The 15780-nt window shown below is 44.2% G+C and overlaps 4 protein-coding genes across 4 annotated transcripts, besides 26 other annotated features; all 4 read right to left on the bottom strand.

The window, feature by feature from the left end:
• Nucleotides 1-13229: part of a sequence feature (sequence corresponds to BAC RPCI93-29H22) that runs on past the window's edge.
• Nucleotides 184-284: a microsatellite.
• Nucleotides 580-601: a sequence feature (AT_rich).
• Nucleotides 1219-1249: a microsatellite.
• Nucleotides 1249-1269: a microsatellite.
• Nucleotides 1274-1297: a sequence feature (AT_rich).
• On the bottom strand, nucleotides 1677-3926 carry Tb927.8.4500 (hypothetical protein, conserved; the record flags this gene model as incomplete). The annotated part of the gene is made up of 1 exon (XM_842188.1): nucleotides 1677-3926. The coding sequence occupies one exon, from the start codon at nucleotides 3924-3926 to the stop codon at nucleotides 1677-1679; it is 2250 nt and encodes a 749-aa protein (XP_847281.1).
• On the bottom strand, nucleotides 5986-7890 carry Tb927.8.4510 (hypothetical protein, conserved; the record flags this gene model as incomplete). Its single annotated transcript, XM_842189.1, has 1 exon — nucleotides 5986-7890. One exon carries the CDS (start codon nucleotides 7888-7890, stop codon nucleotides 5986-5988), a length of 1905 nt encoding a protein of 634 aa, XP_847282.1.
• Nucleotides 8987-9022: a sequence feature (CT-rich).
• On the bottom strand, nucleotides 9197-9730 carry Tb927.8.4520 (hypothetical protein, conserved; the record flags this gene model as incomplete). Its single annotated transcript, XM_842190.1, has 1 exon — nucleotides 9197-9730. The coding sequence occupies one exon, from the start codon at nucleotides 9728-9730 to the stop codon at nucleotides 9197-9199; it is 534 nt and encodes a 177-aa protein (XP_847283.1).
• Nucleotides 10498-11319, bottom strand: Tb927.8.4530 (hypothetical protein, conserved; the record flags this gene model as incomplete). Its single annotated transcript, XM_842191.1, has 1 exon — nucleotides 10498-11319. One exon carries the CDS (start codon nucleotides 11317-11319, stop codon nucleotides 10498-10500), a length of 822 nt encoding a protein of 273 aa, XP_847284.1.
• Nucleotides 11447-11480: a microsatellite.
• Nucleotides 11626-11679: a microsatellite.
• Nucleotides 12185-12212: a microsatellite.
• Nucleotides 12553-12695: a sequence feature (GA-rich).
• Nucleotides 13059-13101: a microsatellite.
• Nucleotides 13230-15780: part of a sequence feature (sequence corresponds to BAC RPCI93-4A8) that runs on past the window's edge.
• Nucleotides 13402-13504: a sequence feature (CT-rich).
• Nucleotides 13646-13671: a microsatellite.
• Nucleotides 13803-13846: a sequence feature (A-rich).
• Nucleotides 14026-14110: a sequence feature (A-rich).
• Nucleotides 14318-14365: a microsatellite.
• Nucleotides 14610-14639: a sequence feature (AT_rich).
• Nucleotides 14759-14791: a microsatellite.
• Nucleotides 14901-14946: a microsatellite.
• Nucleotides 15166-15207: a sequence feature (T-rich).
• Nucleotides 15208-15232: a microsatellite.
• Nucleotides 15433-15543: a sequence feature (GA-rich).
• Nucleotides 15598-15645: a microsatellite.
• Nucleotides 15761-15780: part of a microsatellite that runs on past the window's edge.

Here is a 15780-nt window from a genome sequence, read left to right on the forward strand (position 1 = left end):
TGCACGTTTTACTTGCTTTGGTTTAATATGGTAATCTTACAGGGAGTCAAATCAATGTTTCATTGATCCTTCCCTTTTTTCCCCCCTTCACACATCTCTGCTTCGTTGTTTTTCCGCAACTTCTTCCACACACTTGCTTCCCTCCCCCCTTTACCTCCCTCCCTAAACATCACACGCATAAGCACACATACAGATATATATATATATAAGTGCGCGTCCGCAACAAAGAGAAAAATCCACATATACATACACAAATGCATACATATATATAAATATGAATATATTGAAAGATTTAGAAGGTGTTAATGGCCGCTGCGCGTTACAACAAGAAGTGACGCCGAAGTTCCCCCACCCGTACAACTTTTTTCCCCTCCACCCCGTTCCTTCCTTCACTCGACCATGCGTGTCATATCATCATCATTGTTCCCGTCACACCTCTGACAAAAAGATGTACTTAGAGGAATGAGGAAAGAAAAGTGGAAAAAAAAAACATATATATATATACGTGAAGCTCCGATACAGTAAATATTCCTTCGCCCTCTCCCCCCCTCTTTCTCAGTAAGTTTCAGTGAAAGGTGGTTTTAAAAAAAAATATTATAAACAACAGCGAAAAAAAAAGAGAAAAAAGGTAAAGGTAAAGGTGTCGGGTAGTGGTTGTGGCGGTAACATTTATCGACCACAGGTACGAAAACCTTAGCGGTATGATGATGTGAACAACCCGCGAAGAAACAAAAAATCCTTTTTAAGGAAATTAAAAAGGAAAACAAAGAACAGAAATATCTATAAATATACAAACAAGTTGAAGCAAATGTCCCGTTTTCACACCGCTCAATCCGACGCCTACCACCCTGTGGACAACTGAAGTTCAACGCATTAAACCAGAGTTGGTGGACATACGGAAAGGAGCCCTCGAAGGGTGTAAAAAAAAAAAATTGAGAAGAAGGTGGAATGTCGGGTGGAGTGGAAAGTAAATCCTTCAGTTGGTTTTAATCAAACGACAAAAAACGAAAGGGAAAGGAAGGGAAAGGGGTAAACGGCATCCGCGCGCACAAGCGAACGAGCAGGTTCTGTTACTGAGGAAGCAAAAAAGAGCGAAACAAGAAAAAGAAAAAGCACTTTTCGCCAAATCTTGCGATCAGGTAAGAACAGGAGCAACAGAAATACACGCATGTGAAAGTAAACAAATCAGCAGATGATGTGTATACAAACGTGCGTACGTACATATATATATATATATATATATATATATGTGTGTGTGTGTGTGTGTGTCTACAAATAAATAAATTTATTTATTTTTCCTTGTATGCGCAGCCATAAACGGAGGGCAGAGAAAAAAAAAATGTCAGGGATGGAGGAGCGAATGCGAGGAAAATTGCCCCGCCGCCGTTACCACCACTCACTTGTAATGCTTCATTGGATGCTCCCTTGCACAGGCAACCACGCACCTACACGTTCGTACAACTCTCAACACCTCCGCCACCACCAGCGAAACCACCAAACACATCAACAGATTTCAATCTGCCAACAAAATAGAAGTAAAGAAGGACGAAACCAAGAGACATGATGCAAAGTCGCTCCCCTCCCAACCAACGCCCTGCTTCACATCTTGCCATCCACCTTCTGATTTTTTGGTTGTGGCCCTTCGTCGTACCACCCACTCTTATTACAATCTGGATTTATTTAGATTTCTCAAACGCAGCAAAGGCCTCCTTAGCAGTTTCGCCGTACTTTGTCGTTAAATGTGACTTGAACTTGTCGAAGGCATCTTTTGGAGAAACGAAAGGCCGAACTGCCTTTAAGAAGTCCTCAAAGGCTCTCTCCGGCGTTCGACCAAGAGATTGCCACGCCACAAATACCTCTTCTAGTAGCTGGTGAAGGGGTTGCTTTGAATTTACCATCCTCTTCAGCGTCTCCTTGTGCTCACGGCAGAGATGCTCCACGTCAAATCGAACAAAGGTAAAGAAAGCCGATATGAGGCAGCACTGATGGTGGAGGGACCGCGAAATGGGACCATTCAAAAGAGGAACATTCTTTGCTCCGTCTGCATCACATAACTGGTTGAAGAATTCCACCTCCGTGTCATATGTGGTAAATTGCCTCAAAATGTCGTCTGATTCATCCACCACTGTACCTGACAGAAGCGGAGGAGAATACCGCAGCAGTGCCGGTAGTACACGGAAGCGGGACTTCGGGTCGTAATCGGCGTTGCTGTTTTTCGGCCCCTCGCTGAGAACAGCTTGAACTTCTTTGAGCATATTGGCTATGTGGTCGCGGCTTCCCCCGCAGTCAACGAGCATATCCAGGAAATCTGTATGGAAGGAAAGTGGGAACACACTACGACCTCCCTTTATAACAATTGCCCAGTTATGGAAGTACTTCGGAAGGTCGGTAAAGATATCTTGCTCGACTGCATCCCTGAGATGCTTACGGAGCGCTTGTCTCACTTCACTGACAGGTAGCACCCTCGCGTTCCCCAATTTCTCGAACAACTCGCCGAGCCGAGCGCGTTGATCTGCATATCGCATTGTTGTGATATAGCGGTGAATAATGGAGGAACAGTATGCTATGCGTGTCTCCTCTGGGATGTCTGCCAATAGCAACGACACCTCCTCCAAACTTTCAGCTGTGAAGTACTTGTCCATGGCCGCCCAAAACTTATCCCGGGACGGAACAGGCTTAAGCGGGGGCGGTATCGGTGGCAAAGGGTGTCGTTCACGCTCGCTATCACCCGTCCCTGTCACGTTACCTCCTCGGTCTCCTGAACTTCGCGCCGCTGCCGCAGCGGCCCCATGACGCGGCACCCAATTATTATCTATTGTCTCAAGTGTGTTTAGCAATAGGAACTGAATGCGCCGCTGGGGGTGAGTGTGCATGAGGTCCTGAAGCACGGAGCGAAAGTGCGGCACGAGCTCCGCACCCTCTTTGGAAAAATCTTTCCCGCACGTCAGAAGGAGATTCATGAAATGGATTATTTCGTAATCAGCGGGTATACGTCGTTTCGTCTCCGGACCGTACAAAAGCCACTGAAGGATCTGCAAGACTACCTTCTCGCGCACGAGACCGTGTGTGAAGAGGAGACCCAGAAAATTGATGTTTGCCTTCTGCTTCGCGGCGAAGTTCATTCGGCGTTGCTCCGCCTCATCCTCAGGAAGGCCCGCAATCTCCCGCTCCAGCTTTCCTTGAGCATCATCAGCCTTCTCAAACATATTCTGTGACTGCCTAATAATTGCACTGCGAATGCGTCGACCCGCAGGTTCGTTGTCACCGATGCTACTGATCAAGTGAGCAATCAGCTTAACATAAAGCTGTACAAAGATGCTGTCCTCCGGTTGAATGGACTTGTGAAAAATCACCCTAATAACCTCTTCAATTTCTTCATCGTCGGATTGACGAATGGGAAGATTGGTCAACTCCTTCTTCATAAGTTCAATGTTGTCTTCACTTACTTTCCCGAGAATACCTAGTACCTCGTTGTGCAACTTCCGCTCACTCATCACCTTAGAAGGCGCAGACTCCCCCTGGAAGAGGTCCTCGCGGGAGAATATATGCTCGGGCTTGTTGACGTTGTTCTCTGGCATCTCCTTCCACAAATCCGTTGCGAATTGGAGAATGCCCTTGGGTGGCAAACATTTTGTGTTCTGCAATCTGGTAAACTCAGCGATCTCGTAGACGCAGTCTTCCGGGTAGCTGGACACTGGGGACTCGGCGGTTCCAGGGGCAGGAGCCGATGTGCGGTCAAAAATACCTGCCGATGGAGACGGAGCCGCCTGGTGGTGGAGGGGTGAGCCGCTGTTGACGCCCCGACCGAGTCCGGCCCGATGAAAGCCAATTCCACGACCTGTGGGTCGCTGAAACGAGGAGGGCCCTTGCGTTAATGGTGCAGACCCTATGCGAGGGGGAACAACAGGTGCGGCGCGGTGCTCCATCGTAGTTGATATCGCTTGTATTCCAGTGATGCAGTTGTAGCTCCACTCCCCGTATGTATATGTCTATTTTGTATATGTAGGTCCCTCTTCTATCACTTACCCGATTCCCTCTCCCCTCTTCTCACGTATGAACGACCCCGACCTTTTTAAATGAAATGCCCCCTGTGGGTGAGCCGAGCAACTCGAATGGACGCGTGTGTCCCTCGCCTAGTAGGCACAATTGCTACTCGTTTAGTCCTTATACCGGCTAAAATGTTGATCACTATGCACTGTCCGAATAACTTGTCAGAAGACTCCCTGGTTGTTTGTTGTTATTCCACAAGCACCTCTTCGTCAGATTCTGCGTACCTCCTTCCCCTTTCCTCTCTCTTCTGTTGTTCCTTACTCACTAACTGCTGCTTAGTTCTTCCCTTGAACCCAACTATAACTTCCTTCTTCCGCACTGCAGCTCCGCAAACGTGCCACGCTGTCCCTGTATATATATGCGTGTGCGCACTTATGTGTGTTTCCGTCCTTGAGTCTATTAATCCTTCCTCCCCAGAACACAACTAATACTTTTAATGCCTCTTTTCCACTGCTTCCCTCACTTACCCTCGTCTCTTCCTTACACGGACTGTGTCTTATTAACTGGGAATGTGACGTTCCTTCACCCAGCGCCAGGGGTACGCGCTTGCCCTTCCCTTGTCCCCTAAAAAGATCTTCTTCCCTTTCTTTTTAAATCAATCCTTGATTTTCTTTTATTCTTTTTTCCTTCTTTTTCCCTCTTTCGAAAAAAAAATATTAACCTCCTCTTACCTTCCTTCCCACAGGCCAACTTTTTTTTTCCGCCGGCCCTGCGGTCTGTTATTCCCTCTTGGCTTCTCCTTTTCCTATGGGAGTACCTCTGTTTACTGTGCCTCTTCCCTCTTATATTTCCTTTTCGATCTTTACTTCTTATTCCTTATTTCTCTTTCCTCGATTGTTCTTTTATGTCCCTGCCGATGTTGTTTTACCCACCTCTAGTTCCCTTTTCCCAGTCACCTCTGACAGGTCAATAACCAAAAGATGTTAAAAACAGAAACGAAAACCCAAGGATAAAATCGAATGACACCTAGACAAAAAAAGATAAAAAGAACTATTTAGTGTTCAAAAACAAATGTTGGAAAGAGAAAGATGGAGAGAAGCTGTCCACGTTCGACAGTGCAGCACTGTAAAGGTATAAGAGCCAAACATAAATTACACTAAAAGAAGGGATTATTCCCCTCTTTTTTTTTTGTCGGACCACAATGGTAGTGAAAACACGGATAACTTCCAAATCGTGGTTCGCATTTGCATTTTACAAAACGGGGCCTCACGGCACTGACGGAAGGCCCACACGTCCAGTCACCGGGTTTGGGGAAAAACAGGTGGAAAGGAAGAAAATATAAGCATGAATATAACATAATATAACATGAATGGTTATGCGTGTTTGCACATTATATTGTACAGTCTGGAACCATTCTCCTTTACTCCCCCCCCCCGTACGACCACTTGGAACAGTTGAAAGGGAGTTTTGGACCGGTTCGTACCCCTCCTTTTCACAGCTCCATAAATTCAGAGGTACCCACAGCGAACTTCGTGAGATCCTCTTTTTTCTTTTTGTTTTACTTGTTTGTTTCATTGCGCTTTCAGTAACTGAAGAAGCACTTCATCAGACAATGAACACGTGAAAAGGAAAGGGAAACGAAGGAGGAATAAAAATAAAAAGTGGAAGAAAGTCAGAAGTACCAGCGCCTTGTGAAGCTGTCAGTGAAAGACCCTCACTCAGTGTGTGGCACCACGATGTGGGAGAAATGAAAAGCAAATGGGAAAAACAAAATTAAACAAAACAAGAGCAACTTCTTCTCCTGTTCAAATTACGGAAACACACACTTTTCCTCTGCCGCCACACCCAATTCACATATCTTCCAGTACGTCTCACATAACATCAAATATGAAACGAAACTACGGATGGAAACTCACGACGAAAATAAAAAAAAGAGTTGCGGAGTGTGTGTATGGGAGGGAGGGAAGTGCATCCCAAACCGAAACAGTTGGCTGCTCATTGCTTAAAGAGAAACATAATGACGGAAACAAACGTGTGAAAACTAAGGGGCTCCAACGTATTCTTTACCAAATAATTACGGAAGTGAGCACGGTGATCTTCAAACCACAGCAGATGAACTGCCGGGCTGCGGTTGTATAGCCCCTCCATGTCCTCCCACATAACTTTACCGCATGGCGTGCTGCGTTCCAAAGCCATGAAAAGCGCACGAAGTCGAACGGGGTGCGAAAGTAACAACGAAACATCGTCTACCTCAATCGTGGGGGGAATGTCATACATCGGTTGCGGGGTCGCGAACTTCGGTGCAACACGAGAGAGCACCGAATTACTTATGTACCCGCTGTGGCGGAAGGATAAATCGGCACCCGTCCCACAATCTCTTCCACTCGCGAAGGGCAATAAATACCTTTCCCCGGTGTGACCCTCTCCAACAGAGGGAAGAGGCACGGCAGCAGTGGCATCACTCTGTAATAGCTCCCGCTCACCTTCGCCATGCTCCTGCTGAAGTTGACCCTGTTGAGATTGCAAGGGGGGAAATATCGCTTGCACCGCACTTTCCAGTTCGTGCTCGCGCAGTAACAAGTCGAGCTCCCGCGCACGCAGTAGTTTGGCATTTGCCGCCAATTCTCGCTGTTGCTGCGCCAACTGGTGCTCCAGTTCCTTTGCTTTTTGTTGCCAGTCCCGAGCATTCAACTCACGATTTGCTGTCACGCTTCCTGGTCGGCCCTTCACGCCCTTCCTCTTCGAACCCAAAGGAGTCTCTCCAGTGTAATACGAAATGTGCGCCTGCATGTTTGCGTTCTTCACCGTCACAGTTGCCTCTAGTGTCGTCGGCCCTCGGGTTGGGGCACGGAGCCCCGGGAAAACCAGTTCACAGTGGGGCCTAACCGTAACCACACCCGCAATCTCACCGTGATCCATGTAGCCGCTGAGTCCCGTGCAACCTGGACTTTCAGATGAAACACCCTGGTCACCCACCTCCGCTGTGGCATGATGAGGGGCGAAACCAAAGATGGCAGCAATGCATTCCCCCGCCTCTACAAGGTTGGACGCCGCATGCACAGCATTTCTAACCAAATCGTGACCAAAACGGGCTCGGATGCTGTTGGGAGAGTTGCAGCACGCGTCGACGGGGTTCTCCGGTCCAACGAGGGCTAACAAACGTTCCACGGCGTTTTCGCCCACGAGCTCCACCGCCAAACACGTCCCACCAAAAGCAAGGTGTTGTGTATGCTTCTGAAGAAGTTCCTGATACGGCAAATTTTCTAGCATGCGATTCCTTAAAACGGCAGCAGACGAGTACCTTGTTTCAGCGTTGTCGCAACCTTGCTGCACGTCAATGCTTTCTGCAGGAGGGAACAGAGACTTCTTATCACAGCCGTTAACAGACCCCTCGCTTGTTTCTCCATCATCAGCAGTTTTCGTTAAACCAGCATTAACGGCGTCACCCCCTTCACAACGAAGCTTCGTCAGCTGCATAATCTCTGCTATTATTACCTGACTTCGCTCTGGTTGGCTGGAGCCCTGCTTACTATCACTCTCACCGTCATTACTATTGCCCGAGCTTCCCCTCTCAGCGTTGTCCATTGCTCGCAGAGGTGTGGACTCGAGTTGCTTGTCACTGCTTGACTGGTTTTGGGAGATATTACCGGCCTTACGGTCGGGAAAAACTTTGTCAACCCTGTGTTCTGCGTACCGGGAGCGCCGGACGCTCGGAAACATCTTCACGATCATTTCGGCCTGCTTTGGTGTTATGATGAAGCTTTTAGCTATCACCCGGAAACCCTCATCTGCCACTATCTGAAGAATATTACGATGGTATTGCTCAGCATCAGGTTTGCACAAAAGAAAGGTGTGCTCAGCCACCTGAGTTGCTTGTGCCTTTCTCGTTTTTTTGAACATTGTCCCTCTAACAAGATGCCCACGGTGGCTAAAACTTCCCTTTCCTCACACGCCCTCCACCGTATGGGCCTGTGTGTAGTTTAATTTACTGTCGCCTTCTTTATCTTGTGTATATATGTATACTGTCGATCTTCCCGCTGCCAAGTTTTTAGAGGATTCCCCTAGTGACTTGTTGCTTCGCTATTTTCTGTATGAACATCGCGCGCGCATGGCGGCAAGGATAAGCAAAATCATATAAATAAGGGGGAATTATCGAAAAGGGGGGAGCATGCCAGTGAAGCCGTTGTATATTCAAACCGTAAAGGAACAACAGTCGACACACACCATCGAACAACAAACCGCCGTAAACGACCGAAGAAGCAAGCAATTAAAAGTGACCATGTGGCTCCCACGTAGCGCCCAAAGCTCCACTCACTTCTGCATCTAAACGACGCCGGTTGCGGACCGCTCTGCAAGAAACTCCACCTCACGAGGAAACAGGAATAAAAATATGCAGTCCAAAGCAACGTGTTGTGAGAGAGTGACAGAAAGTTCAATAAAAACTACTCCGCACGAAAGGGGTGGGGAAGGTGAGGGAACCAATAATACGAACGAGATGGAAATGAAAAGAATAGTTTGGCTGCTGTGTATTCGTTTTTTTTTTGTTTCAGCCTCCTTTTCTCTTTATTTTGTACTTTCAGGCCTTCCCCTACCTTTTCCTTCTTCACTTAACCGATACAACACCACAGCAAACCCCTCGTTGCAAGTGGCGCGCTCCGCACCGTGATGTATATAGCAAACTGGAAAAACCACCGGATGATGTTGTCCTTTAAAAACTCGCACTAATGTGTAGCGCTCAAATTCATTCCCAACGCGTACACTCGACATATATACACCTGTGTGCGCACATGTGGTAGGAAAGAAGCAAATATTAAATGGAAGCAAATAAATGTGCATACATATATGTATATATAAATATTTGCATTATTTATATGCAACTTCGCACTACGAAGAAACTGGTAGTACTAGATGTGCCACACGCACTGTTTTCATTCCTTTCCACTTTTCAACATATGGTTCCACACCATACTGCACTCAATTCCCTTCACATTATCATTCCCCCTTCCCCTCCTCCTCATCCTCTTCCTCTTCCCATCATTCCCGATTTTATATGATCTCTTTTTTTTTTTGCTATCGCTTTTTCTACCAGTCCCCCCCCTCCTCTCGCGTGTTTTGGCTGTCGAAATGAGAAATAATTCATAACCCCGCCTCCTTCCCACATCCTCTCCTCTCTTCTCCCCTCTTCAACGCACTGCTATGACGCATCTTACACTTTTCCAGCGAGCGGAACTCCATACGCCCCACATCTGTGAACCCCTTCCACAATTTGTTTACAAGCGTACCATGCAACGCACTGCTGCGTAAAAAGGTAGTTAAGTGCCATGAAAAAGCACACAATCACTTCTACCGCAACTTCAACGGATTGAAGTGTGCAATCGGGAGGTTCGTTTTCTTCACTCTGTCGGCAAACATAAAGGGTGACATGCCCCATTCCAAGCGTAATTGCAGTGAGAGCAAATGCAATGAGAGAAATAAGCTGCTGTATAAAGAATATTTTAGTGCTTGGTTTTTTACAGTGCAGCAAAATGGACAAGGCAGCAGAAGCCACAACAAATAATAGGGCCACAATACACATGAAACCATGCACAAATCCCCATTCAGTTTTCACCATGGAAGTTATCCAAGCAACGACAAGTACTACAATTGCCGGAAAGCTCAAAACGGTGCACGTGAGGTTGGTCCACATGACCGCCGCGGACTTCCGCTTTATTTTCGTCATCTGCTTAGTGAGGTCTATCATATCGCCTTTGTAACGAAGCTGGAAATAAGTGCTTCTACAAAAGAAAAACGGGATGCGGTGCCTGGCTAATTTCCTACAACCAAACAACAGATCATCGAAGAGGAACATAAAGACATAAAGTAATTTAAAAAATGTATGGCACTGATGCGGATAATTATGAACACAAATAAAAGGGGAAAAAAGGAGCGCTGCGATGCGTTTCAAAGGAACCCGTCTCGGAATCTGCAACACAACCATCAGACGCATTTAACGCCAATAAGAGAAGAAAACACCTCAACGCGAATAAGTCCAACAGAAACAAGTTCCCCCTCCCCGCAAAAAAAAAAAATGATAATAATAATAGCGGCACCACGTCAGTCTGTATCTGAAGGCGCAAATATAATCCCATCCCACTTCGGAAATTAGAAATAAAGACGTTATACCAATATACATAGATATAAACATTTACAAATCTAAGATGAGATTGGATGAAAAAATATATTGACGCAACAGTTCACAAAAACTGAAGAAAACAAATAATGGTTACGTCAACAAATAATAATAATCTGTCATCAAAAGAAAAAAGAAACGAAGCCGCACAGTTGGGAACCACACACCAACAAAGTACAGTAGATGTTGATAGAATAGATAACATAAACTACTGGAATATATAGCGAGGCGTCGGTAATTTATGGAAGGGGGGGAAACAATAACAACAATACTCAAATGGATGCAAAGATTTTTTTCAAAAAAATAAAAAAGATATATAACTCCGACAACGTTTACAACTATGGAGTATGCGCAAGAATCCTCCGAACGCCTTCCCGTTTATGCAATTCAAACGCACGTCGCAACTCCGTGTATTGTTCCTCGCTAATATCTCCCTTACCAAATCTTTGCGGCACAACTTGCATAAATTTTCCAATAAACAACTCGGGTGGAGGGGCCTTTTCGCTTCCGCCTCCCGCCAACCCAACATCAGACGCAGTCGGGTGGCTCCGGCGAAGCGCCTCCATCAAATGGCGCTGCTGTTCGAAAGGCACCCGAGGGAATGTCATCAACACATCGCAACGCAACACATGCGGTACGGTACTCAACGCGGGCACTAAATGAAGCGACAATCCCTCCAACACATCATCGATGGCTTCACATGTGGACGAACACCCCAAGAAATCGAGCACTGGGGTAAGTATAAAAAGCGGATGCCGCCGCTGCCAAATGCAAATGTTGTACAGGCGGCGGTAGTAAGCAATGGTGGGAGCCGCTTCAGCAGCTGTTTTTACAGTCCTTGCGGCTTCGCTGATCCACTCGCATAAAATGCCGCGAGTGGCGTGCAGGATGGAGGAACAACGTGTAAGAACAGGAAGAGGCCACTCCACTAAACGTTGCAAAAAAGCCTCCGTACTGGTGTCAGAACGGTGGGGTTGCGGTTCAAGTTGCTGACGTCGCTTTTCCTCTGCAACGACCAGCAGTTGTTGAAGAGCCGCGCAGCCGCCAGCTCGACTATTGAGTGCAATGGAACGCAGTGCCCAAATTGTTGTGGAAGGAGCACGGTAAAGTGAAGTTCGGTCCTGCCAGTGTAACCCCCCAAGCATTTTGTCATTCATCATCTTGGGCGGGAGGAATCTGAAGCAGTTCCAGCGCTTCACACCGCGGAGGGTGAGTTACGGTGCTGTCTGCTGTCTGAGATGCCGGCAAGTGTTCCTCCTTTGCTTCTTGTACAGCCTGCGTCTGCAAATATATATATATATATATATATATATATATATATTAATTTATTTAAGCCTTAGGTTACTCTTTGTTTTATATCTGCCGCTTATTCTTTCCCCGTTCGCTAACCGCCCAGTGCGGTGATTCCAGCAGCGACACTCTCAAATTACCTTCAGATAGATAGTAAGTTCTATCTAACACAAGAAAATAATAATAATAATAACAATGATAATGATAACAAAAATAATAAAAATAATGATCGCAAGCAATGATAATGTTTGTAAAAAAAAAAAAATGAACACCAGCACAACACCAATACTTGTCCATTGCTAACGCCAGCTTTTCCTTCCCTCTCACAACAAAGCAAAAAAAAAAAAAAGAATACAAGGAAACAAATTCAAAGCGCCAAGCGCTCTTTCCATATTCCCTCCCTATCCATCCCTCCTCCTTCCTTTATCACTGACTATAGTCATTTGTGTGCACCCAAACTCAGTAACGTTCAGTAAAAGAGGAAGAGGGAATGAAAGTCATAAATGTTCCGCAAGCCTCAGGAGCAAAAACAAATAAATAAATAAAAAAGAGAGAGAGAGAGAAAGGAAGCCGCAACCGGCGATTCCTCGAGTTCCGCACATGTTAACACAACTCAAGCTCAAAAGCTGGCGCCGCCACGCCGAAACGATAGCGGCACGGCACATACGGCGGCGTTGGACAGTCGTCATCATCGACATCTCCATCACTATCAGGTGGTAACGCGCGGAGGATAAAATCATCATCATCATCATCATCGTTATCAATTAGTGCTTCCGCATCCCTCACCACAACACGCCAATCATCTCCTCCCGCAGAAGCGAGTTTAGATGTGAGTGATCCGTCATTATCCTCGTCGTCAGACTCAAATGGGTTCCGCAGCCGTAAAGGGTAACTGAGTACTCCCAACGTATCATCATCATTATTATCATTTGCCTTTGTATACATTCTATGGTTTGATTCTTTGTCGTGGTTAATTAACTTAATGTTTCCCTTCCGCATTTGCGTTTCTAATCCAAGCCCCTCCATCTACACCCACACGTAAACTATAAAATGGTAATAATAATAATAACAACAATAACCCTGTGGGTCAACTGTATGCTCTCGAAAGTAAGAAAAAAAGGAAGTTAGCGGCAACGATTCAAGGAAAAAGAGGATGAGTAAAGGAACGTGAACAAGAAAAAAAAATTGGTTGAAAATAGAAAAGGAAGATTTCAAAGAAAAAAGAAAGAAAGAGAGGAAATAGGAAGAGCACGGGACAAAAATTTAAAAACTATCCGACAGCAACATACGCATGCCAAAGATACGTATACACACGTAGTCACGGGTAACCAAATCTCATCACACGCGTAGTTCAATATCTAACATTACGACAGAGGCGCATAAGAGTGAAGAAGAGCTCAGGTATCAAAATTGTTTCGTGAAGTGATAGTACTAACCGCAGTGGGCCGATATTCGCAATGCTTTGGGCCTTTCCAAAGCGGATGTATTAAGTCAAGTTTAGGTTAGTGAAGGAGAGGAAATATACATATGTCCATAAATACACCAATACGTGCGGGTTTAGAGTAAAGAGGAAGATAACAAAGTCATTAACAACATGCAGCACCTCCCTTACATATATATATATATATATATATTTATTTATTTAATATATACTTCCTCTCTTTACTGATCCCTCTCTTTTCCTCTTTTTCACTCTATATCCACTCCTTCATTCCCACTTCAGCACTTGCAGCAGGGACTACAGGAAGCACAAACGGTGTAATCATTGCTCTGTTGACACATTTGCTAGTTTTACAGTCTTCCTTCCCTTTTTTTCTTTCTTCCTCTCATTCTCGCATTAGCCCTCTAAACAAAGGTAAAACGTGTCAAGGCAAAAGGAAAAAAAGGGGGAGGGTAACATTCTCTCTTTCACTCTTTCGAACCCGAGCGCATTCACACACATATGCACCAACTCCTCTCCTTTTTCTTCCCCTCCTTTCCTATTTTTTTTTTCTCTCTTTCTCTCTCTATATATATATATTCCCCTGCTCTTTGTTTTTGTTTTTTGTTTGTTTTACGTGTGGAATTTTTATGTATTTCTCCTCGTATCGCCTTCCCTTCGCCATGAGGCTCTCAGACATGAGAAATGAGAGAAGTTTCCTTCGCACTCAATTTGTTCTCTTTTTTTTTTTCTTTTAAGGCTTTTGAAAACTCCCGCACCTCATCTCATCTCATCTCATCTCTCCCCTCCTCCCCCGCCTTCACTTCTCACGCTTTACTCCACTCATTCACTCGCCATATATGTTCCGTCACTCATTTCCTTCCCCCTTTTCCCATGGGATCAACAACACCAAAAAAAAAAACAACTGATGATAAAGTAAAAACAAAAACAAAAACAAGGCAACAACAACGACAAAAGAAATAATAGGGAAGAAACAACACAAGAGTAGGCGGACACTCACAGAAAAATAACCAAACAAAACTTATCTGTTTATGCGTTAGTTTTTATTGTTATGAAGGATTACAAGTAAACCAAAAGAAAAAGTTAAAAAAAAGGAGGGGGGTAAAGAAGGGAAAATATGGAACGGCCATCTATCAAAAAAGTGAAATGAAAACAATAAAAGACGAACAGAGGACGAAGGGAAAGAACGAAATAAAAAAAAATTTAAAGGACAAGAAAAGGCTTCAAACATAAAGCAGGGGAACCACTTTTCCTTACTCTTTTCTTTCAAACCTTCCTTCACCACCACAAAAACACACAAACAAGAGAAGACATATAAGAGGGAAGAATAGAAATCCACGGGAACGCTTCATTTTTTTTTTTCATTCCTTTCTTCCATTCTTTGCGCACGAATACTGCACAGCACAGCTCGCATCATGGAACCAATGAAGGAAGGAAAGAGGAATGAAAGGAAAAGAAAAGAAAAGAAGAAGAAACACACAACATGGGACAATAAATAAAATAAAAGCAGAGAAGAAAAAAAAGAAGAGAAGAACCCCATTATGTGGTGAGTTATTCCAGTAACTTCTTTTACTTCTTTTTCCATCCACTCTCTTTCGTTACTGCATGTTGCAACACTCACACCATTACTACCAAATACCTCCATAATCGCCCAAACCTTCCATTTTTTTTTACCCCTCCGTTCACAATTCCGTTCATTTTGACTTTGCTTTCATTTGGTATTAATATATATATATATATAAATATAAACCACCTGAATGTCCTTTCATTGGATCACTCAGTTTGGCAGTTTTGCTTCCACCTTATTTTTGCCTTTTTTTTTTCCCTTCCCCCCTCCCTTTCCCTCTTTTATCTCAAGTCCCTTTCGATTTTTTTCTTTTTTTCTTTCTTTTTTTTTTTTTGCTGTTCTTTTTAATACTTCCCTCCTCCCTCCCTCCCCTCTCCCTCCAAAAAAACATTCTTGTGGAAGACCGCACGCATACATCACTCAACGTTCCTAAATTTTACCCCCTTTTCTACTTGTTTTCTTTTCTTTTTTTTTCTTCTTCTTCTTCTTCGTACCCCCGTCCCTCTTATATAACAAAACAAACGAAAAATGAAATTAAGAGGTTTTAAAAAAGAAAAACTAAACTTCATTTGCGCCATTTATTCCCTTTTCATCCCTCAAATCTTGTTTTTTTTTTAAACCCGGTGGTCTGTTCACAGGCAGATACGAACACACACACGTCTCCACCCCTTCCCAAACAAACAAACGCCTTATTCCTCTCGAGATAACTCTCTCTCTCTCTTTTTTTCTTTTTTTTTCTTGCTCCATTTTTTATTTTATTATTATTATTATTATTTTTTTTTTTGTACTTCATGTGGTTTCTTCCACGTGACATCTTTACCATACGAAATGCCTTATTTTTTCTCTCCTTTTCCCAAATACGCCAACAAACACACATATTCATTTTGTCTTTCTCATATTTCATTCAACAGCCTCCTTTTGTCGTTCTCTTCTTCTTCCTTTTTTTTTGTTTTTTTTTCCCTAACGACACACAACAGAGAGAGAGAGAGGAAGAAAAAAAAAATCGAAAAGAAAAAAGAAAGGAAAAGTGGTGATGAAAAGGAAAAACAAAACAAAACAAAGAAAGAAAGAAAGACGAAAAAGGAATCACACCACCGCGCGCGAAACAGTAACAATAATAATAATAAAGCAAAGCAAAGCAAAAAAAAGAAAAAAGAAAAAAGAAAAAAGAAAAAAAAGAAAAACAAATTGCACGAAAAGAGATAAATAAGCCAGAAAGTGGGCAGATGATAAGAGCGGGGAATGGAGAGAAGGAGGCACACCATCAGTGCGAAAGATCACGGGAAACAAACTTGCTAAAAGTAAAAAAAAAAAAGAAACAAA

The sequence above is a fragment of the Trypanosoma brucei genome, chromosome 8 (assembly GCF_000002445.2).
Source record: "Trypanosoma brucei brucei TREU927 chromosome 8, complete sequence".
NCBI lineage: Eukaryota > Euglenozoa > Kinetoplastea > Trypanosomatida > Trypanosomatidae > Trypanosoma > Trypanosoma brucei.